Here is a 26,558-nt window from a genome sequence, read left to right on the forward strand (position 1 = left end):
TATTGATGCTTTCAGAAGCAGTACAGATCACTGTGGTACTGTATACACTGCTTTAAATATTCTGTCATTTTGGGGGCATGGCCAAGTGGGCCAAGATGGGGGACATATCCATCTGAACTCCTGGAACCCTGTGGCATTTTTGTAACCCTGGTGCTGCCATAACCAAAAAACGGGGCCCTAGATGTGTCCAGGGGACTGCTAAAGCTCTGGTCTCCTCTTTTGGGTCCTGTGGCTGCCTGAACTAAATGGGGGACTAGAACAGCCATTAGGATGGTATCGCAGTGTGAAGAGAGCAAGATGGTAGCGGAGCCCGCCTGGAGACAGCCCCCACCTAATATGGACTTTGGCGCTGAGGGTTTGCATCTGCGGCTTAGGATCCGTGTGCTATTGTCTAGAGCCAGTCCTTCACGTCGCCTCAACGCCCTTGGATAATGACGAGTGCAGTGAGATTGCCAATCGGGCTTCAACCTGAGTTTGGTGTGTCGAGCAAGTAGCAGGCGGATTGAACCAGCGCACCGAGTGGTAAAGAGGGAGCTCAATCTTTCTAGACTGTTAGGTGCACCCTGCCCACGGTTGTGAAGTTCTCCAGACTCTGGGGGTCCTGGGTTCGGTGGTGCCCAAGGCTGGAGGGCCCATGGGGGGGTGTGATGCCACATAACGCAACAAGGCCCATCAGACTGACTTAGATCCTGTGGGGTGAGAAGCACGGTTGCTGGGGCCCAACATCAGGGATGCTGGTGTGGGGGCACCCTCCCTCTCTTTGTTTTTTTCTGTATGAAGCTGGTGGACTGCTGGAGGGACCTATAGTTTGCCCCTCCACCCCGATTGCAGAAAACACAGTACAGGACTACTCAATCGGGGGGAGGCAGAGGTCTGGAACAGCTTTGTGCCAATTGGGGCTTGGTAGCTTACAACATCTGTGCCGGTTGCTTGTGCTGCACCCTTGACAACTAGCGGTGCAAGCGAGCAGGATTACACTTGCGTAAGGTATGACTTTGGTGTAACTCTACAATGTGTGCTTTCCCACCCACTGGTGACGCGGGTAAACTTGGTTCAAAGTACCAGCGATAAATCTGAAAGATAAGTTACTGTAGCCCTGCAAGACACTATTCAATGTGTAATAGACATAGGGGCCGATTCTGATCTGGGTCGGAAAGCACTCTGACCGATTCAGATCCGGAGTGTTTTCCGACCGAGCCGGACCCCTACAGTCCGACCGAGCGAGTACGATGCGCTCATATGCTGTCGGACTTAGAAGTCAATGGGAGCCAGTTGTACGACGCATACATGCGCTTCCATTGACTGAATGGGTAAGTTTCGAACAAGTGCGCCCCCTACAGTAGGTACGTGTTGGTGCCATCCGCGCCGTACATGCCTGTGTGGGGGAGACCCATGTGTCTCCCCCTGTGTGCAAGTCGTACGGCTGCGGGTTTCGGGGTGTCCGACGCGGACCCCCGAAGTCAGACTCCGGGAGCTTTTGCGAGCCGGACACTCTGGCTCACACAGGCTGTCCGACGTGTGCATCGTACTGGCTCGGTCGTGAATCGCATCCATTGCACGCCACGGTTAGCTTACGGCCGAGATGTACGGAGCAGTTTGGACCCGGAAATAACTCGGTCGTGAATTTCATGTAGCTCGCATCGTACTGGCTCGCTTATACAGCTGTACGAGTCAGGTGGTAAACACGCGTACGGCTCGTAGTTTTTCCAGCCGGATCGCGTTCGGTGCCCTTCCGACCCGGATCGGAACCGGCCCCTTAGAAGTATTGCTTTTGGGTTAATAACAATCCCATAAAGGGATCAGAGGAACTGTGGAAACAGCAACAAACATTATTTCATTAGTCACAGTATCAAACACACTGTACTAAAAAGAATGAACTATTTTAAGTAAAAAGTATTTATCACTACAGGAACAATCTGTTTATCAGCACATTTAAATCAACTACACTGAATATTACAAAAACAGCAGCAAGACATGTTATAAATAATGAGAATAAAATGAACATTTTAGGGATTGTAAAAAGGCAATTTAAAATGTTATCTAGATCACTGGTGCCTACCTCTATGAGCTATATTATGAGAGCATGAAAGGCAGAGCAACTTGCTGTCTAAGGTTTCTTAGGGAGAAGAGACACACTGCATACCTGCGATGGGGCCCTTGGCCCCTTGCAGCACATCCAACCTTCTGGTCAAGGTGACATGGATGCCATTCTGCAGGCTATTCAGACTTCCACTCTGAGCTAGAATCTAAAAATAGAGGTAGCTGGGATTGAAGCTTCCTTACTCACCAGGATCTAAGAGGGGTGGCAGATAGAGTAATGGGGAAACGTGTGTCTAGAGGACAAGGTCCGAGAACTCACCTTGACTGTATCCCATTTGGCCACGGTTGCAAAAACAATGCACAATTGAGTGGAAAACGCTGAAACTAGAGCACAGTGTTGTAACATGCACTTGTGAGCTCCCTCAGGAAGGTGAGAACAAGAACACAGAGGGGCATATTATCAAGAACGACGTTAAAATTACCGCCACACTGGGAGGAGCCTAGCGCGCATCCAAGATGGTCGCGTGAGCACAGGGCTCCCCGGACCCTCTCTGCTCCTCGGAATTTATCCTGAGAATATCCTGACGTGGCTTATGGAATCTGGGAGATAAAGACCAGCTGAGCGTATATCTCTTTTCAAAACTCAAATCGGACCTGGGAATCCTGAGTTGTCGTCGTCGGAACTTTTGGGACCCACCCGACGGAGGTGACCGGGGTGAAGGTGACCCGAGGGACCGGGCTGCAATTGAACAACAGCGGCTTCAGCGCGGTGCCAGCTGCCGATCCACCACTTTCGGTTTCGGTTTTGCACTTCAGGAGACCGGCAGGGAGGTGCGCTCGGGGTGGAGAGGTGCTTCCTGGGCCTCTGCATGAGGTTTTCTTTCATCTGCCACTAGAGCGCCTATCGCCTCGGACCCCCTATACCGACATTTTGTGGTCTTCTTGCTGGTGCCTTACACCTCTTGATTGGAGGTCCCCTCGGGCGACCGTGTTCACATGGGGGGCAAAGGGGGTCCCGAGGGCCGCAAGACCAAGGCTTCCCTCCGCGGGGGGGCAGTCCAGAGCAATAACATGGACCGCTACACCCAGGGCAGGGGGCCCTCTGGCGCTGCTGGCCTCCCCTCGGATACTGCGGAAGGAGGCGCGACCGCCACTACGGAACTATCCTTGCAGGACATTATGGGCGCCATTGATGGCATCAGGGAAACCATCGCGACGCAATATGAGGCCCTGGCCCGTAAGATTGACACTGTCGCGATCGATGTCACCCTGATCCGGGCCGACCTCTCCAAAACTAACGAGAAGGTCCAGGCTCTCGACGCACGGACCTCCACCCTCGGTGCGGATGTGTCGGATCTGCGGGCCGCGCTTGGAGACATCAGGGTGGTTAACGACCATATGGCCCGGCGGCTTGAGGACTTCGAGGGACGGGCCCGACGCAACAACATCCGCGTCATAGGTGTACCGGAGTCCTCTGACGGCCGCCCGGTTGACCTCGTGGTCGAGGAACTTATCCTGAAACAGTTGTCCTCGGCTGGCCTAAGTAAGTTCTTTGCCGTGGAGCGGGCCCATCGAGTTCCGGGTGGTCGGCCACGGCCGGGGGCCCCCCCGAGGCCTATCGTGGCCAAACTGTTCTACTACAGGGACCGCGACGCTATTCTGCAGGCCTCACGGACCCACGGCCCGGTTCGTCATGAGAACTCGACCATCAATTTTTACCCGGACTTCACGCAACTGGTCCAGAAACAACGGATGGGATTCCAAGGGGTGAAGCGTCGTCTCCGTGAGCTGGGCCTAAAGTATTCGATGCTCTACCCTGCAAAACTCCGAGTGGAACATGGGGATCGGACAGCCTTTTTTGACTCTCCTGTGGCTGCAAGTGACTGGCTGGACTCTCTGCCGGACGGAGGTGGCCGTCCCGGACCCTCTGCGGGCACCGCAGGTGATGGGTCCCCTTTAGAATGACTTTTGGTCCTTGATTTTGCCTTTTTGCACTGTACAGTCGGGTCTTATTTCATTTGCATATTGTGTTTTACCAGGACCAGTGAGGGGGGCGGGCGGGGACGGGTCCCTTACCTCCTCTGGGTTCTTTTCGTAGAATGGGGTTAGTGGGGCGACAGGCACACTGCAAGTTGGGGGGGTTTTTTGGCCCGCAGGGGTGCAGGGTGGGGGGAGTTGGTCCTGGGGTGGGGTTGGGGGGGAGGAGGGTTTGTTTTGCTGTGTGTTTTTTGTTTACAGGGCGAGGTACTGATTTTTGTCCACATTTGGGAACTGTGCTGCAGGCTGGGGGACCCTTGATCTATTGGGGGGGATGGGGGGGGACGGGTTGAGGCTTCTGTCATGGAACGTCAATGGGTTGGGGGACCGTATCAAGCGGGGTGTAGTACTGCAATATTTGCGTCGTTTGACTCCTGATGTGGTGTTTCTCCAGGAGACGCATCTGGTTGGCAATGTTTGTCATGCAATGAACAGGGGGGGATACCGCCTCGTGGCCCATTCTGGTTTCACAACTGGTTCCAGGGGGGTGGGCATTCTGCTGCGAACCTCACTTCCGGTGGAGATCACTAAGATAGTCTCGGATGACAGAGGGCGCTATGTGTGTTTGATTGGGAGGTGGGAGGGGCAGCCCCTTGCCCTGGTTTCAGTTTACGTCCCCCCGGGCCTCCAGAACTCCACCTTCACTGACTTGGGTCGAATGCTGCTTGACCTTCCGGACAGCCTCCTGCTCATGGGCGGGGACTTTAATTCTGTGGTTTCGGGTGAACTGGATCGTCACCCACCAAGGACCCTCCCCGCTGCCCAGGCATGGCTGGGTGGGATGCTGGAGACCTTCGGCCTGGTGGATAGTTGGAGATTAATGCATCCGACCCAATGTCAATTCACCTTTCACTCGGGGGCGCATGGGAGTCTCTCTAGGTTAGACTACTTCCTTATGCCCGCGGCGCAGACTGGTCGGATTCGAGAGGTCAGGCACCTGGCGCGGGGTATCTCCGACCATTCTCCGCTGTGGCTTGTTTTTGACACCGGGCCGCGGTCTGCAGGGCGGATCGCTCCCATTAACCCATGGTACCTGCGAGACCCTACGACTCGTGACAGCCTGGTTAAGGCTATGGACCAATACTTCCTGGATAACGAGGGGTCGGTGTCTTCTGCAATGTCCCTGTGGGAAGCCTTTAAAACCGTGATCCGCGGACACGCCCTTTCCCAGATAGTGGTGGCTAAGAGGGTCAAGAGTGAGGCAGTGGTGAGGCTGGAGACTGACATCTTGGGGCTGGAGTCGGCCTTGGAGGCGAATGTTACTCCGGACGGGCTCCATGCCCTCAGCCTGAAACAGTTTGAATATAGGTCCCTGGTCACTGACGCGGCCAAAACTATGTATAGGGAGCAGCAGGGTCGACTGTACGATGCCGGGGACAAGGCGGGAAAGTTGATCGCGTGGCTGGACAGGAAGGAGAGAGTGAATCGTGTGGTCCCGGAGTTGCGTGCTGCGGATGGTGTGTGTGTGACGGAGCCTGACGAGATTGTGGAATGTTTTGCCGACCACCTCCGGGCTGTGTACTCCCCAGTGACTGACAGGGATGAGGACGACTCTCGCCTTCTACTGAGGGATATCGCCTTGCCCTGCCTGTCCGTTGAGGACCGTGAGCGGCTGGACGCCCCCTTGTCGGTGGATGAAATAGCGACCGCGATCCGCTCCCTTCGCTCGGGCAAGGCTATGGGTCCTAACGGTCTGCCCATTGAGCTATATAAATTGCGCCCTGACAAGCTTGCGCCCTTCCTCAGTCGCATGTTCCGTGAGTCTCTGGCGGCGGGTTCCCTCCCGGCCGATCAGCGTTTGGCCACGATAGTCGTTATCCCCAAGGAGGACAAGCCGCGAGATCGCTGTACTTCTTACCGGCCTATTTCACTGCTAAATGCGGAGCCTAAGATCCTGGCGAAAGTCCTTGCCAATCGTCTGTTGAGCGTCGTGTGCGATCTGATTCATCCGGACCAATGCGGATTCATCCCGCATCGTAACACCGCTCTTAACTTGCGGCGTCTTCATGGCGCCCTTGCCAGGGCGGAGCTCCTCTCCGAACCGGCCGTGCTGGTTTCTTTGGATGCCACGATGGCTTTTGACACCATCGAGTGGCCATTCCTCTGGGCTGTCTTGGCTAAATTTGGCTTTGGGGAAGGATTTATTGGCTGGGTGAAGCTTCTGTACACGGGACCCATGGCCCAGGTGGTGGTGAACGGGCGGGTCTCTCGGCCCTTTGCCCTCGGCAGGGGCACGAGGCAGGGATGCCCGTTGTCCCCTTTGCTCTTCGCTCTCGCCCTGGAGCCACTCGCGGCTTGGCTCCGCTGGGAGCCCTCGCTTCGAGGGATCCGGTGGGCCCCGGGCTTTGAAGATCGGGTTTCGCTGTATGCGGACGATATTCTCCTATATCTCACCTCACCGCGGCAGTCGCTCAACGTCCTCTTTGACGTTCTGACTTCCTTTGGGAATAATTCGGGTCTCACGATCAATTGGTCTAAATCCTGCGTCTATCCGATCTCCGGTGGTCCTCCACTCCTACCGCCTCGGCTTCCGATCCAGGTATCACTGAGCGGCTTTAAGTACCTGGGGATATACGTTTCGCTGGACCCGGTGGCTCGCTATGAGCTGAATCTCCTGCGTCCGCTTCGGCGGTTGCGAGAGGATACGGCCCGGTGGTGCAGGCTGCCCCTTTCCCCGCTGGGTCGGGCCGCGCTGTTCAAAATGATGTCCCTTCCCAGGTTCCTCTATGCACTCCAGAATTCCTTCGACGTCATCCCAGTGGCCTACTTTCGGGAGGTAGAGAGCCTGCAGAGGAGACTGGTGTGGGACGGGCGGGCGCGTATTGCTCTTGCTAAGCTTACTCTCCCCTGGTATGACGGGGGCATCGCGCTTCCCGACATTCGCAGGTATTATTGGGCCGCGCAGCTTTCGGCCATCAACCATGCCACGTATGCGCCTGGCCTGAACCCGGCGTATGAGATGGACAAGTTCCTGCTTCCCGGCGGGGACTATAACAGGGCGCTGTACTCCCGCTCGGCTGGCCGGACCCTTACGGGTCCTACTAAGATTGCTGTGCGGACCTGGAGGGCCGCCACTGCGGCCACGGGCTGGGGTGAGCGACTGACATGTGCTACTCCTTTGTTTGCCTCCGATCGCCTGGGGAGCCTCTGGACTACGAAGGGGTTTGACCAGTGGGACACGATTGGTATCAGCAAAGTGGGAGACCTGTGGCATAAGGGCGCGGTTAAGACTTTCGCGGCTCTTCAGGCCGAATATGAGCTTACGGACAGGGAGTTCTTCCGCTATGCCCAGGTTCGACACGCCCTGCTCTCGGTCTTTGGAGAGGGGACCACGATCCCGGTTTCCTCGCCCCTCGAGGACCGCATACTTGACGGACATGTCCCGGACAGCACTATTTCTTTAATTTATAAGAAACTGATTAATCATCGGGCTGACCTCTTGGTGCGCCTTCGGGAGGCTTGGACGGGGGATGGGGTGGAATTGGACGACGAGGACTGGCAGTCTGCACTGTCGTCCCCCAAAGAGGTCGCCATTCCAGCCCGTCTCCGGTTGGTACAGCTTAAGATTCTTCACCGGGTGTATGTGACGGGTCCTCGCTTGGTCTCGATGGGATATTCCGACGATGGGCTCTGTAAGCGGGGTTGTGGGCTCAGTGCCACCTTTCTTCATATCCTGTGGGAGTGCCGCGAGGTGGCGGACTACTGGCGCCGGGTACATACGGTTATGGGACAGGTCACTGGGGTTGTGCTGCTGCCGGAGGTGCGTCGCTGTGTCCTGAATGTGTGGGAGCCCAATGATTATAGCGCGGCTCAGACTCGGTGGGCGGCCCTGGGGAACATGATTGCCAAGAGAGATATAGCGCAGCTTTGGGGTGCCCAGCGGCCGCCCACCGTGTCAGTATGGAAGGAGAATATGGACTGGTGTATGTTCAGGGAGAAGACTGTGTATGTTGCCCGTGGTAAGCCGGGGGCATGGGGCAGAATCTGGGGGCAATGGAATGCTTATCGCGGGGGTATCTGTACGCCCCCCCTGGTGGACACCGATATCGCCATGTCCCCCTGACCCTTGACGGTTCCGGGCACCTTTTGGAAGGACTACATATTGACGTTCAGTTCCCTTGGCCCCCCCCCCGTCCCCAGCCTCCCGGTACTCCTTCCTTTCGTGTGCTGCTTAATGGTCTGACCTGGAGTTCCCCGGAGGAAGCCTGACCTGCGCCGTTTGTCTTTATGCCTCGCCTTTTGTTTTTCTTTTAGTGTTCTGTGTTTGTTTGATCTAAGTCTCCTGTGCCTCTAGAACTATCCGGACTCATTACGGGGCCGACCCCCGGGAACCGACTGCAGCTTTGATAAATGTATATTTCATTCTGTACTTAGCGGCCGGCCCTGGTGGTTGTAGGCCCGTGCTTGTAATCGAATTATTGTTCAATAAAACTTTTAAAAACAAATAAAAAAAAAAAAAAAAAAAATTACCGCCACTTTAGCGGCAGGATTCTGCCGCTAAAGCGGCCCTAATGGGCTTGATATTATGCCCTTGCGAATTCCAATAGAAGCCCAGGTTCACACCAGAACATGGGCTTCTATTTAAATTCTCAAGGGCATATTATCATGCTCATTATCGCCGCTTTAGCGGCAGTTTCCTGCCACTAAAACGGCGATAATTTTAACGCCGTTCTTGATAATATGCCCCATAGAGATTTATGGAACAATATATTCAGGCCTGTATCCTCCGGAAAAACTCTCCTTGTGCTTTATCTTTAAACAGGCCCACAAAGCTTTTGCGAGAAAAAAAAAACACTGGGAGCTCATACAAGACCCATGATCACCAAAATCCGCAACTATACAGATCGAGATAAGATCCTGTACGGGGCGCACACAGCGAGTGACTAGTACTTTCCATTACATCGAATCATGATATTTCTGGACTACTCCCAAAATATATAACAGCTGAGGAAATCCGTTGATAAAGTCAAGAAGTTGAGAGACCAAAAGATACAATGCATGCTCATGTTACCTGAAAAACTAAAGCTAAAAATCACCTCCAAATCCCATTATTTTTTAATCTCCAGAGGTGGCCTGGGAATGGACTATAGAATAGACACTGCTCCACAATAACAGACCCCTTCCTTGGGTGTACACTGATGCACCTAACAATTTTACGTACACCAGGCAGTGGACCACACATTGTAGGTGCAACAGGTGAGGAAACCTGCACTCTGTAATGAAAGACTCATCTGACTCTGAAGTGGATCGTCAATGAGTCCCAGCTCCGATGGATCCCGGACCCAGTTCTCAGTATTTGACAGCACCATGCTATCCTGCATGGTTCTAATTACATCAGGCATACGATGAAGGAGCTGTTCACTGAACTAATACCGAGTTTTGTTGGGAGGCCGAAAGATGCTTCTGGGGGTTGAGGGGTTATTGGGGGAGGAGGGGGTTCAGTTGTCTGCCCATCGGGGCATCAAGTTTTGATTTTTGTTGTTGTTGCCTGCCCGATGTTCTTTTGTTCACACACAAACTATGGAATAGACACCCCCTGACATTATTAGTGGAATATGGCTCATGATAGGTGAAACTTCATGCCCCTTCTATCTCCCCACCAAATTAATGTATGAGTTCACAACCATGTCCTGGAATCTTAAGGGCCTTATTGACTGAATAAAATAAGGAGTGATTCTCTGCTTCACAAAGAGAAATGCCCCGGCCATCATGCTTCAAGAGACACACCTGCTTGGTGATAATTGTACAATGTCGGCACAATATAGATACTATAGGGTGTATCACGCTGGTCACACAAAGGTCCCAAACCATAGTGGAAACTAAATGCTTGGCACTTCACAGATGAGAAATTTACACGGACACTGACACACAAATTTCAGGAATACTTAACACTTAACACGGATTTAGTGACCTCCTCAGAGGTGCTCTGGAAGGCTGGGAAGGCTACCAGGAGAGGCAAATCACACTTCTATCTTAAAGGATAAGGGAGGGGGAAGGACCAACTAATAACATCCCAGGAAGTAGCTATTGTGACCCTGAAGAGATCATCCCATGATCACTACAGTTAGCAAATACTAAGGGCCTGATTATGAGTTTGGCAGTCCATAGGACCGAGGAATCCATGGTAGAGGTGTGGTGGCAGTCATGGACTGCCGCACAAGCAGTCAGACTGCTGTATTATGAATGTAGCAGTTAGGCTGTGAGGGTACCACCGCAACTGCCGGGTAACCGCAATCCCTGGCAGTGGTGTGGCGGCCCTGTGGCAGCAATATGCATGGTGGTGTCACTGCGACACCATCAAGCATATTATGAGTTTCCTCCCTGCCTCACTTTCACAGCAGTGAGCCTGTCATGAAATGTGAGGCAGGGAGTAAACAAAGGGGGCCCTACAGGGCCTCCTTGTGCCTCTGGGGATACATGCAGGAGGACACATGTTGTGCCCCCCCTGTGTGCATGCACCCCCTGTTCTTACATGGCATGGACCTACCAGTTCAAGCCATGCAGGAACAGCCTTTGACATTCCGATCGCAGTGCCTTTTTGAAAGTCACCGCTTAGGAACACCAAAGGATTGCCCGCCAGAGTAAAAAACTACTTGTAATCAGGCAGGCGGCTGGCAGAGAGCTTTGGTGGTACTGCAGCAGGGTGGCAGCATGGAGACTACCTCTCACAATGCCAAAGTCGTAATCAGGCTCTAAGACAATTGGAACCTAATCAGGTATCCCTTCATGAGGCTCAGTAGTGCTGGTTGAACTCAACAACGAGGAAATTCAAATAGGGAAATGAGTCAGGCAAATTGATCTATTGGCTGGAGACCAAATACCCTGCCTCACGCTTTATTACATAAAAAATATGTGATACAGGGGAACGGGTATCAAGCGCCAATGATATAGCATGGGCTTTTGCATAATATTACTGCCCAGACACATCCAGAGAGGGATATGTCTACGCCGCTCATCGTAGACCTCCCCTTACGAATACTGAACTTCACTGCATGCCAATCCTTAGAACACCCTCTCATGGCTGACTAACAGGGTGACGCTATGGCAGAGATGCAGTCAGGCAAGAACCCAGGGACCACAAGTATCCCCATAGAATACTACAGCCAACTCTCTACACTCCTTTGTTACCTGTTCTGGCCATGTTGCAAGATGTAGCAGAGAAAGAACACTTTCCCCTAGAGCTGGACCTAGCCACTATTGTAGCGCTACTCAAACAGGGGGTTCCCCCTGAAAGATGGTCATCTTATTGACTAATATTCCTGATTAACACTAAATGAAAAATGTATGCTAGAACTTTGGCCAACAGACTCCAACCACTGCTCTCTCATTTAATCCACACAGACCAATATGGTTTTATATAGGCCTGGGCAAAAATTTCGTTCCGTTCGCGGAAATTGCGATAATTTGACATTTTTGCGTTCCGCGGAGAGCGCGAAAATGTCAAAAATTCCGGTTTCCGCAGCTTGGCGATAATTTGTTTCTTGCTCGCGCTGTAAAATGATACATTCTCGCGCGCGCGCGATCGCCTTACCTGAATCCCTGCGTTCGCCGACAAGTTTTCTTGATCCGGTCGCGTTCTCCATGAGATGTTGTATTGTTTTTAGCCATTTGCGCTGTCTCGCGACAGTTCGCGCCCGCAGTGACGTCATGCGTCGCGCGATCACGTCTTTCTTCTCGCGATCATGCACCGCGAGAACAACTCAAAACAAGATGGCCGCGCCCGCAAGCAACCACATGGGTAAGTTGGCGACCCGCAACCATGCAGAAAATCTCGCGAACATGCCGGAAAAAAACTTCCGCATCTTCGCGATATTTCTGCTTGTTTGCGATAATTTTAAACATTCTCGCGATAATTTGCGAAGGTTAATTCCGCAAATTCCGCCCACCCCTAGTTTTATACCACAGGGTAGCACACAACACCGAATCCGCAGAATCCACATGGTCCTGGCCAGACTATCTGCATTGAGGGACCATCCTGCTCTATTACTTGTAGACCTCAAAAAGGCATTCAATTTGGTTGACTGGAATTTTCTGGGTGACTTTCTAATGATTAAGGAATTTGGACACAATTTTTGGTCATATGTTCAACTTTATACCCATAACCAAGAGTGACAGTCAGTCAGTCAAAGGAATATTTATTTAGACCTTGGTCTCTAAACAATTCTACACAGTTCTACAAACAATATTAAATAAAAACACTTAAAAACAGTGTCCATACTTTCTCAGCTCAGCAATAATTAAAGCCACGTACATTGTGTAGACTCATATCAAGGGTAACGGTTTATCAGAGGTGAGGTACACATAATTACTTTCTACAGTCGGGGACACGACTCTATAAAAATTATATACATTTTAAAACTCTCTTAAAGGTACAATTACATTTTTTAAAAAGGTTTTAAAAACAATTTTTTTTTTAAAATTCGCCTACTTCTCGCTGGGGAAAACTTTACTTGCCCTCAAATATTTCCCCAATGCAATTGCTATCTCAAGGTTTGGCATTTCAACGCATAGCTCTATCCCCTGTGCCCGTCGCCTTATATCATATTTTAACAAAATTGGACGAATGTATCGTTTACGCTGCTCTGCTACTGTTGCACAATCTAATAGAATGTGCAATATGTCACCTTTTGTTCCCAATGTGCACTTACATCTACCATCTTCAAGCAGCATTTTTATTTTTTGTTCTTCATTTACCAACCATGGATTTATACCAATTCTCGTTCTTAAGATCTCCTGTCTATACCAATGGTTTGGTAAAATATCCAAGTAAGGGAACCAATTTTCATTTGACCATGCGACCCTCATAAATTGCACAGACTTTTTCTTGGTCAGATATTCCCTATCTGCTCGTCTAGATACTTCCAGACTATGCTTTTTGAGTTCACTTTTTGTAAAATCTACATGCAAGGAATCTTGGTCAATTTCCACTTTTATATTCTCACAGGCCGATAATATTTTCTTCCTTGACTTCTTAACCCATTTAAAACTCCTTGATTGGATCTCTTTCCTACACCATTGGGATACTTTTTGGTTTGTCTCTGTATCTAAACGTTTCCAAAATCTGATTAGAGACGCTTGTGACTGCACGCTCCAGGCAATTGTACCTATCTCGATTCGTATAGCCTGGACCATCGATGAGAGGGGCATAGACAAAAGTGTTTTCAGACACTTCCCTTCCTCTCGATCCCAGTCCTCTTTGCCATTTAAACAAAGGACCTCTGCCCCATAGAGCATTTGTGGGGGTACCATCGCTTCAAAGGCTTTAAGCACGGGTCTATGGGACATATCCCCATATTCCCTATTAAATTTTTTCAATCCACAGATCGATGAAAAAGCCTTCGCTTTCTGAGCTTCTAAGTGTATATGCCATTTTAAAGACCAATCAAACCACATCCCGAGATAGCGATATTCGTTTACCATTTCCAATTTCAAATCACCTAAAAACCATTTAAATTTAATATCTTTTTTCCCAAAGCATAACATTTTTGTCTTATTCATATTTACAGTTAAAAATTTCCCTTCGCAATATTCTTTAAAAACATTAAGTTTTCTTTGCAGGCCTATTTCAGTTTGATCCAGGATCACCAGGTCATCTGCATATAGTAGGCAGGGCACTCTATTTCAATCCATTCTCGGGCTTGCACTATTTACAATTTCTAGGGTAGTTGGTAAATCTGCTAAAAATAAAGCAAACAGCAGCGGGGCCAACACGCATCCCTGTCTCAACCCATTCTTTATTGCTATTTTGGGCGTCAATGACCCTTCTGTATCTTTAATGATTTGTGCCCAATTACCACAATGCAGCTCTTTTATTACTGCCAATAGGCCTGCGGGAATATTTTTATTTTCCAAGGACTGCCACAGGGAATTCCGATCAACTGAGTCGAATGCTGCTCTAAAGTCGACGAAACGACAACATAATTTACCATTTTGTTCTATTGACTTACAGGCTATTGCCCACAGGGCAAAGCAATGGTCAACCGTGGAATGGCCTTCCTTAAAGCCCCCTTGTTCAACTGGCACAATCGATAATTCTTCCGCCCAGTCCTTTAGTCTATTTAAAATAATTTTCGAGAAAACTTTTTCCCCGAAATCTAATAGATTGATCAGCCTATAATTTTGAGGATCATTTAGATTACCTTTTTTATGGACTGGTCTTATTACGGCTCCCTTCCAATTTTTGGGAGTTTTCCCTGCCTCTAGGATGACCGAAAACATACGATGAAAAAATCTCACCCACCACTCCAGCTGGGACTTTATTATAACTGCAGGGAGGTTATCTGGTCCTGCTGCTCGTGTTAGTTTCAGCTTGATTATTGTATTTTTGACGTTCTCTTCTGTGAAGTCAGGTCTTAATTCTTCCATTAGCTCATGCCAAGGTTGGAGCTCTACTGCATCTAAATCCCTCCTGGGGTCATACAGATCTTTCAAATCATTCTCCCACACTGCCTCCTCTACCACGCAGTTCATATCCCCCTCTTGATGGCCAGCCGCGGCTTTTACCAGCTTCCAGAATTGTCTTATATTTTTCGATTCAATAGAAACTAATACATTTTCCCAGCACTTATCTGTATATGCTCTTTTTGTTTTTGCGATTAGCTTCTTATACTCTCTTCTCAATTTTTTAAGATAGCTTTGCCTCTTGTTATCGTATTTTTTACCAATTTTTCTTATTACTTTCCTTATTTCTCTTTTTTTCTTTAAACAATCCACCGAAAACCATTTTGGTTGTCCGGCAGGGATTATATAATGATTTTTTTTATCCTTTTTTAGATCTTTTCGTAGGCATTGCACTACTTGTGCTATCTTTCCTTCAAACCATTCCAGGGTCTTGCCTGCTATATCTCCGAGAACAATCTTCTCTTGGAGTTTCTTTAATTTTTCCATGCATTCTTCAGTTAATCTAGTAGTCACTCTTTTAGGATAATAAACTTGTTGAGCAATTACTATTTCTCGGAACTTCAGGGAGCTCCTTTGGATCTTCAATTGCAGGGAGTTATGATCAGTACCTTCTTTCCAATGTATTTTAAATTCTCTCACGAGAGGGAAATTCCATACAGACATAAAAATATAATCTATTGGGCAATTTTGTGTACCTATTTTAAAGGTTTTCTTTGCTGGGCGATCTGATTCAGTTCTGCCATTCAGACAGAAATGGCCCTTCGTCCCTAGATAATTCGCCAGAGCTTGATCTCTTTTCTGGGATTCACAACTTGGGAAAATTGCTTGTTTTACTCCATATGCATCCAAGATTTCCCTGTGCCAAAGGTCCACCATTTTCGGATGCAGTTTATGATTAAAATCACCCATAATAAAAAACATATCTGTCTCGTACTTTCCACTTAGAGAGTCTATGTCCTCTTTAAAAAGTGCTGTTTCGTACTCTACAACATTATCCCATTGCATATACACATTCATAATAATGACATTTTCATACTTTTTATCCATTATTGGCAACAGTGATCTACATACCAAGAGCCATTTACATTTTACTTTTAGCAAGTTCACATTCTTTGCTACTATTGTAGACAGTAGCGTCATAACCCCCCCAGCCGGATGGCCAAATCTTTTTTTCTTGGCAGGACGGTGGAGTTGGAGGAACCCATCAAATATCGGGGTTTCATCGCATAGCCAGGTTTCTTGTAAGCAAATGATTTCCATATTATTTACTATCTTAATTATACATTCTTGTTTTGTTATATCTCCGAATCCATTTATATTCCAAGATAAGAAATTTAGGCTATGCGACTCCCCTCCATCCTATTCCACCTCACTTAAACCCCCAAGAGTGTTAACGGGACCTTATGAACCCCTTCCCTGTTCAATGGGGCACCAAACAAGATTGCCCACTGTCCCCTCTCTTTTTCGCTCCGGCCATAGAACCCCTGGTGGTCCGGGTCAGGTGCAACACACATGTGTGGGGATTTGACTAGGGGTTGCCAATGGAAGACTGTATTGCACTATATCTGGATGATGTCCTGCTATTTCATTTCCGGCCTTCTTTTTCATGACCCCACCTATTACATATGCTGACCCTGGCACAGGTTCTAAGGGTCCATTGGACCAAGTCTCTTTTAGTTCCCTTGAACAGTGATGAAAGTAATGCTAATTGGCAAACCCAACTTCCTATCAGGAGGCTTAGTTGCCCATATCTGGAGGTCCATTAAACACTGGACTCACACTTCATGGACTCTAAGTGGCTTATTACGAGTCTTGTGGTCCACGGACCGCCAGACTTGCGGGGGTGTGGCGGTCTTCTGACTGCCCTATTATGACCAGGGCAGTCGACCACCTTGGGACAACTGCAAAAACCTGGAGATCAAAGATCCCTGGCGGTGTTTCGGTAGTCTTGAGGATGTAATATGCTTGGCGTGGCACTGCAGCCCAACTAAGCATATTATGCCTTTTCTCACTGCCACACTTTTTATGGCGGTGCGACTGCAATGAAAAGTGTGGTGTGAGGAAACACCTTGTGCCTCTGTGACATGTGGATGCACACAGGGGGACACAAAAAGTGCTCCCCTGTGTGGATGCACCCCAGTACCTGCACGGTATGGACTGCAGCAGTACCTGCCTTGCAGGTACTGATTTTGACATTCCCATTGCGATGCTTATTTCATAGGCACCACCGTGGGAACACCAAAGAACCGCCGACCAGACAGGAGAAAACTCCTGATCTGGCGGACAGTGCAAACAGGTGTAAGGTGGTCATAATAAGGCCTAAACCTGTAGCCCCTTCTGTCTAATCTGACAAGATCCCTGACTTCCTGGGCTGAACTGCCACTTAACATAATAATAGCCTTATTGAAAGTGATTTTACTCCCACACATATTATGTATAACCTAAAACTTATCACTATGGATCCATCAGCACTGGTTTCAATTGTCATTCACTAATGTTAGATATTTTTTACAGGCCATTCACCCCTCCTGTGTTGCCTATGGCGAATACACCGGGTCAACATATGATGGAGGACTGGGAAAGGCAAATTTTCAATTTTACTATTGGGTCTCTCATCTAATAATGATAAATGATTTGTTGAGTGGAGGTTTGAATGACCCGGCATACCAACTTGAAATTGGGAGAAAGGAGTATGGGATCCTCATGGCTTACCTATAGAGCGACTCGATTCCCTGGAATGTGCCAGAATTGACCCAGATTGTTCTGCGGTTGTAGCACGCAGCTGAATGGCTGACAGGCTGGGACAGCAGAGTTACCCTTGATACCCTTTGGAAGGGTAGATGGTTGCAACATATGGGGGAATTATGGGAAACTTAGAAGATGGGAGCCCATGGGCAGTTTGGTACTGGGAGACATATGGCAGCATTCACATAATACATTTTTCTAGGAACTCTAAGCAGAATTCTCTCTACATAGATCCCTATTCTACTGGTACTTAAAATAAGACAGGCGCTTTCCTCACACTGTAACACCTTGGGGAATGTGCCCAACTTCAACCCATTAGAAGCAAAACTGTACATGCCCCTTGATGGAGAAATACATTTCATAGGTTTACAAATCTTGTATTTACATGCTATGCCTTACCTTGATCGCCTCAGAGCCCGTTGTGAGATCTGTCTTGGTCAATTAGGGGATCTTGATTAGAGAGATGCTTGCATGTCCCACAGCACCCTGGTCATTCCCTCCAGGCTACGATTGATACAATTTGTTTTCCTCCATATGACTTACCTTACAGGTTAGACTGTGGTGGGCTAACAAACTGGCAATCTCCTAATGCCAATGTTGTCAAGCAGAGGAGGATCATTTGTTTCAGGTAGTCTGGGAATGTCCAAAGATCCAACAATACTGGGAGGAACTATATTCAATCCTCACCTGCATGTTGGGAGGCCTAGTGCACCCATCCACCAAAGTCACTTTGCTAGGAATAGTTTATGATTCGGGGGGAGCTCTGGGATATTGCACTTTATTGGGTATTAGAACCGTTCTCGCCAAGAGAGAACTTGCAAAGTAGCAGACTTCCCCATCGGCCCCTCCTCTGTCAAACTGGTGGACCGCCATTGACTGGTGTGCTAATTTTGAAGAACCAATATATCGCTCCAGGGGATGCCAGGGGATCCAGGCATACTAAGGTGTGGGGCAAGTGGTGGTTATGTTACGGTCTTTAAGGTATTTAAATATGGGTCTTCACTTGGTATTTAATGCTTTCTGCCTTGGAAATGTCAAGTGTGTATTTTTGAAAAGCGATAAAATGTGTTTATCAAAAAATAATTCTGTCATTTTACCAAGAGTTTGAAATGATTCCATTCTGCAGCACACATATAAAGAGAAAATGCCTCAAAAGGTTGCTTTTCTGCAGGAAGGTTCCTGGTTGACTGGGGTGTGAGCCTTGGTCAAGCAGTAACCTCAATCCTAGCCAGGATAAAACACAAGCGAACCCTAAACAAACCTGTGCTTCCCCTCTGGTTGCTTGGCACAGAGCAGCCAGGCTTGACTTTAGAAGCAATGTATAAACTATTTGTACAACACTTTAAACATTATTCAGTGAAAACACCACACAAAAAGATTCCACACCAGTTTAGTAAAATAGAGCCTAACTTAATAAGTAAAAAAAGACAAAAACGACAAATTGAATAGCAAAAAACACTATTTTAGATATCTGGGCACATCGGACAAAATCAAAAGTTCAGGCTGACCGTTATGGAGCATGGGCCATCTGCAGGGACCCACCTAGACCCACTGAACAAAAGCATAAGTGCATTAGTTCTGCTTGAAGATGTGCTGCTCAGCCATGGAGATGCTTCAGTTCTGCTTGGGGGTGCTTCGCTCACCAGGGGATACATTGGTTCTGCTGAAGAAACACCTTAGGCCCACTTCCAAGAATCCGGGACTGGAAAGGCCCCATTTGGCATGGTAGACTCCCATAAGGCAGGGTCTAGGTATAGAAGCATGTCCCTGAGACTTCAGATCAGGAGGCCAGCCTGCCAGCTGCCCCTTGGAGTCGCTCTGGGTTCAGTTCAAGTGATGCAGGTCTAGTCTCCTCACACAGGCAAGAAGCCAGCACATCAGCACAACAGGGCAGGTCCACAGCAAAGCAACAGTCCAGCACAGTGGCAGTCCTTTAAACAGTACAGCAGTCCTTCATGGCAGAGTCTTCACAGGTCCAGAAGTGTACTGAAGTGGTGGTGTCAGAGGTTCAGTACTTATACCCACTTGTGCCTTTGAAGTGGGGGTCTTCAAAGACATGCCTTTGAAGTACACAGAGGTCCTCCCTTCCTGCCCTGGCTCCAGTCTCATTATATGTGGGTATACAGCCATTTCTGTGGGGACAGAACACAACTTGGGGTGACAAATGCATTTGTCACCCTAAGTGGGAAGGGTATTCCCCTAACTTGGGTCCTGTGCACACCATGCCACTGGAGTCAAGCTAGCATGGCCGATGAGGGGTGATACCCTGAAACAGGTCCCAAAAAGCTTGTTTCCAGTCCAGGGAGGACCTCGCCTGGCAGTTCAGGCTGGACTGTTCCCATGGGAAGATGGGTCATCTCTGATTTGCATATGGCTGGGGCTAAACTGGAATTACATGGTGGGTAATGAAACAATGGATTTAGGCCCAGATCACTGTACTGGAAGTGAATATTTGACATTGTTTCAGCATTCTGTCCATCAATTGTTCTTTTTGCTAAAGTAAGAAAATGCAGAATTTCTGAAAGTGGCATTTTCAGAAATGTAAATTAAAATCAGACTGCAGCATGAGTTGAAATATAAAATTAGGATTCTAGAGATACAAGACTTGGGAGTTCCTATCCTTCCTAATTAGAAATTACACTAAAATGTAATGAGTTTTTTACTACCAGGACATGTACAACTTAAAAGAATATGTCCTGACTTTTCACAACATTGTACGCTTCCCTCTGGGTTGTCCGGGGCCTACCTTAGGGGTAGTGTTTATGTATAAAAGGGAAGGTTAGGGCCTGACAAAGGTTTATTTTGCCAGGTCCACATGGTTAAAGGACTACTTAAGTGGGTGGCAAAATCAGTGTTGCATGTCTACTAGTAGCATTTAATTTACAGGCCCTGGGTACAGGGAGTACCACTTTACTAGGGTCTTATAAGTAAATTGAATATGCCAATTGGGGATGAACCAACGCTACCATGTCTTTAGTGTTGGTCAGCAGAGGTAAAGTGTACAGAGTCCTAAAACGATTAAAAATGAGGTCAGAAAAGTGGATAAGGAAGGCAAAATGTTGAGGGGAGACCATACCAAGACTGCCAGGTCTAACAGTGTCCCTCCCTGCACAAACTCAATACTGCTTGCAACAGGAGCATCCATTGTTGCATGGTGCAAGGTGCCTGCATTAGCACTAGGAAGCCAAAGGTACACCAACACAAGAAGAAAGCATGAATGCAGCATAACTAGATGGATATGACACATTCCTGCCCTTTCATGCAATGTCTTGCTGCATTGTGTTGGTTGAAAAAAATGATAAATATGTCCCTTGGTGTATAAGCAGAAAGGAGCACAGGTAAGGGGGTGGTATTGGGTATAGGCAAGGCGCAAGAGAAGAGTACACTAGCCGTAGGGAGACTTACACTATTTAGGGACAGTGCAATAAGGAGGAGAGAACCACCCACTACTCCTAATCAGCAGCCAAGGCCACCACAAGATACAAAGCATATACCCTTAGCACACGTCAATTTTTATAAACAATCACATTCCATCAATGAAGTTGTAAGCAAGAAAGCACATTAAAAATCCACAGCTGACAGTAGGTATTTCTTGGTATTTCTTCACTCTTTAATGCATATTGTCGTTGCGACTTTTTCAAGGCTGAATAGTAAACTGCCCAAAAGCTGCTTTTAATGGACTCCGATTCAAAAAAAGCATCCAGTGTGTGATGGCAGCGTAGCAATATGACATCCAATAGTTAGAAACCGAGTACGGATCAATAACATGTATTCATATCCGAAAGTTGTCCAAATTGAAGCTAACGTCAGCCACACATCGGCCGGTGTACTCGAGAACACTATTGGATGTCATATTGCTATGCTGCCATCACGCACTGGATACTTTTTTTTAATCGGACTCCATTATAAGCAGCTTTTGGTCAGTTTACTATTCAGCCTTGAAAAAGTCGCATGTACATATAAGTAATAGCGACGAAACACGTGTTGGCTTCGGGCTTTGTACGGTGTAACTCTGGACCAGATAACAAAGAACGACAATATGCATTAAAGAGTCAAGAAATACCAAGAAATACCTACTGTCAGCTGTGGATTTTTAATGTGCTTTCTAGCTTACAACTTCATTGATGGAATGTGATTGTTTATAAAAATTGACGTGTGCTAAGGGTATATGCTTTGTATAAGCAGAAAGGGGCATCCTTGTAGCCTGGAATGTAGGGATGGTGAAGCACGATTGCTTCTGGTATCTCTCAATGTGCTCTTGAAAAGAAACGTATAAATGGTAGAAGCACCTTTGCTGACCCATCTCTGTCACTAGGATGGATCAACTAGTGATGGGACAGGTTCTCTACCTCATGACTGTCACAGGAGAATTGTGCAACTACGGCCCCTGGCAAATAAATGTTACAGTCATTCAAATGGTATTCAAGAGCTTACTGATGCACTGACCTCAAATAATGAAGACGCATTTAATTAAGGTCTGTCAATGAGTCAATGTTTTTCAGAAGTAGATACATACAACAAGTCATAGAATGGACACTTTACCATGAACAAAACAATGTGATGTTGCTACTTACAAAGGCGTGAAGTTATACCTTAATCATCTTTGTGAGAAAACAGTCGATGTAGTCTCGTGGTGAACTGGGATCGAGCGTCTCCTTGTGTGTTTTGACTCTCTCTGTCACAAAGTTACGAAGGTTTTCCAGGTGCTTCAACTTTGCTTGATGTGGACCTGGGAGGTGCTTTACGACTCTTGTAAAACTGGAGAATATCTGCATGTGATAAAATATAAAGCATTCATTATTTATACCACCATAAATACAATACTTGATATATTACCCAGAGGTAAAAAATCTGGAAATGTGTTTTAGCATCTGAAAATACTGAAACCATTTTCTTAGTGATTGTAGCAGGTTTTGCATTTAGTATCATATGTCTGCCTAATGAAGACTTATCTTGCCTGCTATGCTGTTTGTAGCAGCTTTCTTGTCCTCTAAATAAAACCTAAAAAACACATTCTAAAAAAAGAATGTAGGCTCATCTTTTAATTGGGTACATAAGGAGTTAGTGGTATTGAAGGTAAAGAATCACTGTGTCAGTATTATACATTCCACAAGTTCTGGGTGTTCTATTGGGGAACCTGGAAATGCCTTTGCAGGAGCTCAAGGAATTCATATTTCATCACTAAATTCTTCTGTGCTCATAATCTGCTGGGAATATTCAACTCTTCAATCCCTTAACATGTTCTAGGAGCAACAAAAAGGTGAGATGTACAAAGTATTTAAATGTTTGCAAGCACCCTGATTGGAGTTTGAGACTGCAAAAATCATTTTATAAATGTACTTCTCCCAGTTTAGGAATTGATAAACTTTTACCAATTCCCAAAATGGGATTACATTCCATAGCGATTCAGTATTCAGAGGAAGCATGTTGAAGAGATTCCTTCAAAATACCAAATTAGTTTGCAATGTGTCAGTGTTGTGCAACCGAAATCGGGAAACAAAACATTAAAAAAGGTCAGGTTTCAGATTTAACCCCTTCGCCTCCCTCCCCCTAGCTATGCCTTTTTTTTGGCTATTTGGGATAGTTTGTGCTTATGCCCCTGTAACTTTTTTACCACATAAGTTATCTACGCAAAATTTGCATCCTTGTCTTCCAACATCATGCAGGTTTTAAAGGTACCCAGGGTGTGTTGATTCCCCTGGAGGGGACCCAGAAATTAGCCAAAATACAGCAACATTTTATAAAAAATGGGAAAGAGGGTTACAGATGAAAGTGTCTGTTTTTTTCCCTGCAAATGGTATCAACAAAGGGGTTGTGGTGCTGAAATCACAATCTTCCCTGCTTTCAGGGACAAGCAGACTTTTGTCAGAAAACCAAAATGTTTTTCACAGTTTTGGCATTTTACTGGGACATAGCCTATTTTGGTGCTTTCAACCTCCTTCCAGTTCATGGTAAAAATGGTTATGAAAACAATGATGGATCCTAGAAAGCTATACATTTCTGAAAGGTAGACAAGATTTTTAATTCAGCAAGGGGTAATTATTGTAGATCCATTAAAGGTTATCCTATAGTATCTAACTGTTGAAAATAGGAAAAATTGAAAATGAGTAAAAAAAAACAGCCATTTGTGACAACGTTTTCACGTGTAACTTCAACTATGTATAACAGATGTTTGAAAGCAATATATCGTTACGTTTGCTGAACCCTTCTGGTTGTGGGGATATATAGGACTTGTAGGTTCACCAAGAACCCGAGGAACCCAGAGCAATAACTGAGTAGCGTCTTGCAATGTTTTTTTCTTGTGTACCGGGTATATAGCAATTCATTTGGGTAAATATAAACAGGGAAAAATTGGTATTAAAGACACCCATGTATTTATGAAATGGGAACAAAATGTAGAGTTTAGAAACAGTAGCTATTTGTACATCTCTGAAATTGTGGGTACCCATACTAGCATGTGAATTATAGGGCATTTTTCAAAGTGAATTCTTTTTTACACATTGTCCTACATTTGGAAGGCAGAAATGCATTGAAAGTCAATAGCAGTTCCTCTACAATTCTGTCTTCCCCTAAGTCTCGCAATATAAATGGTACCTCACATGTGCAGGTAGGTGTAGTGCCCGCGAAAGGAAACGGCCCAAAACGCAACATGGACACACCACATTTTTACAGTGAAAACGGACCCTTTTTTTTTGCAAAGTGCCTATCTGTAGATTTTAAACCCTAGCTCTGCCAGCACCTAGGGAAACCTAGCAAACCTATACATTTTTTTAAATTAGTCACCCAGGGGAATACAGGATGGGATGACTTGTCTTGCTCTCACCAGATTATGTTACCCAGAATACCTTGCAAACCTCAAACTTTGTCAAGAAAACACATTTTCCTCACATTTCTGTAGTGAAAAGTTCTGGAATCTGCTTTGATCCACAAAATTCCACCCACCCCGCATTTCCCAAAGTCTTCCGAGAAAAATGGTACCTCACTTGTGTGGGTAGGCTTAGTGCCCGCAACAAGAAATGGCCCAAAACGCAACGTGAACACACCACATTTTCACAGTGAAAACTGACCCTATTTTTGCAAAGTGCATAGCTGTAGATTTTGAACCCTAGTTCTGCCGGCAGGTAGGGAAACCTAGCAAACCTATACATTTTTTAAAACTAGACACCCAGGAGCATCCAGGATGGGGTGACTTGTCTGGCTCTCACCAGGTTCTGTTACCCAGAATCCCTTGCAAACCTCAAACTTTGTAATAAGAACCACATTTTCCTAACATTTCTTTGGGGTGTAAAGTTCTGGAATCGGCATGGATCCACAGATTTCCATCCACCCCACATTCCAAAACGTCTTCTGAGAAAAATGGTACCTCACTTGTGTAGGTAGACCTAGTGCCCGCGACAGGACGTGGCCCAAAACGCAACGTGGACACCCCACATTTTCACAGTGAAAACGGACCCTTTTTTTAAAAGTGCCTAGCTGTAGATTTTGAACCCTAGCTCTGCCGACACCTAAAGAAACCTAGCAAACCTATACATTTTTGTAAACTAGACACACTGGGGAATACAGGATGTGGTGACTTGGCTGGCTCGCAGCAAGTTCTGTTACCCAGAATCCCTTGCAAACCTCAAACTTTGTTAAAAAAAACACATTTTCCTCACATTTCTGTGGTGGAAAGTTCTGGAATCTGCGTGGATCCACAAAATTCCATGCACCCCAGATTCCTGAAAAGTCTTCCAAGAGAAATGCTACCTCACTTGTGTGGGTAGGCCTAGTGCCCGCAACAGGAAACGGCTTAAAACACAACGTGGACACACCACATTTTCACAGTGAAAACTGACCCTTTTTTTGCAAAGTGCCTAGCTGTAGATTTTGAACCCTAGCTCTTCCGCACCTAGGGAAACCTAGAAAACCTATACATATTTTAATACTAGACACCCAGGGGAATACTGGATGGGGTGACTTGTCTGGCTCTCACCAGGTTCTGTTATCCGGAATCCCTTGCAAACCTCAAACTTTGCTGAAAAAATCAAATTCTTCTCAAATTTTTTTGTGGAAAAATTGTAGGATCACTGGGCTGACACTAATGTCCTACCACCCAACATTCCCCCAGGTCTCCCGATAAAAATGGTACCTCACTTGTGTGGGTGGGACAAGTACCCGCAACAGGCAAGGGCCCTAAACGTATTGAGGAGACATCACAATTACCTATCGCAAACTGATTTGCTTTTGGAAGGGGGGTCACATGGGCTTTTGGTCGCTCAGTGGCCATCTAAGAAAACCCACCAAACCCACACGTTTCTGAAAACTAGACACCCGGGGGAGTCCAGGGAGGTATGGCTTGCGTGGATCCCCCAGCTTTTCCCTAACCAGAATCCCCTGCAAACCTCAAATTTAGCTGAAAAAGTCACTCCCAAAGCAAATAAAAAATGGGAAATCCCACTGCTGTTTACAGCAGGGATATTTTTTGAAAGTGTGCTCATGACGGAATGGTTCCGTCATGGGCACACTTGCACTTGTGCTCACGAATTTCTGTATGGAAAAGTTATAGGACCACTGGGCTGACACAAATTTCCCATCACCTAGCATTCCCCCAGCTCTCCCGATAGAAATGGCACCTCACTTGTGCGGGTAGGCATAGTTGTTGCAACAGGAAATGGCCCAAATCGTACTGTGGAGACTTCAAAATTACCTATCACAAAACTACCTGATTTTGCAGGGAGAGAACCTGTTTTTTTGGCCCTGGACTCATGGCCATCTAAGGAAACCTACCAAACCCACACATTTCTGAAAACTAGTACCCTGGGGAGTCCAATGAGGTATGGCTTGTGTGGATCCCCCAGCGTTTCCCTACCCAGAATCCCCTACAAACCTCAAAGTTATCTGAAAAAATCACTCCCAAAGCAAATAAAAAATGGGAAATCCCACTGCTGTTTACAGCAGGGGTATTTTTTTAAAGTGTGCTCATGACGGAATGGTTCCGTCATGGGCACACTTGCACTTGTGCTCATGATGGAACCATTCGGTCATGAGCATGGAAGGGGTTAAGGGGCAAAAGAAAAAAAGAGGTCCCCTTCGGACACCTTCCTCTATGTGAATATACATTAAAAGTTTGTTGGGGAGAATACAGTGGTCTAGGAGACCGCTGCCAACTCTAAAAAAACCTTTAAGAAAAGAAGACTTTCTTGTCCAATGAACTGCAGAATCCTTAAGGGAAATAGTCTGCATCCTAAAAGATGTTTACTTTATTGAGAGGTGGTCACAGACATGGTGGTATGTTGGCCCTAGCAGGCCACCATCCCTGTGATTGCCACTAATCAGAGTGAGTGTTGATCTACCAT

At 46.9% G+C, this 26,558-nt stretch overlaps 1 protein-coding gene across 1 annotated transcript in view; it reads right to left on the reverse strand.

Annotated features, from left to right (window-relative positions):
- LOC146798067 (cytochrome P450 2A13-like) overlaps positions 1-26,558 on the reverse strand; it is a 337,748-nt gene that overhangs the window by 69,968 nt on the left and 241,222 nt on the right. The window contains exon 5 of the mRNA XM_085625288.1: positions 21,816-21,992. Within this exon, the coding sequence (XP_085481414.1) occupies positions 21,816-21,992 (177 nt within the window). The remainder of the gene's footprint in view (positions 1-21,815; positions 21,993-26,558) is intronic.

Source organism: Triturus cristatus, chromosome 9 (genome assembly GCF_964204655.1).
Source record: "Triturus cristatus chromosome 9, aTriCri1.1, whole genome shotgun sequence".
NCBI lineage: Eukaryota > Metazoa > Chordata > Amphibia > Caudata > Salamandridae > Triturus > Triturus cristatus.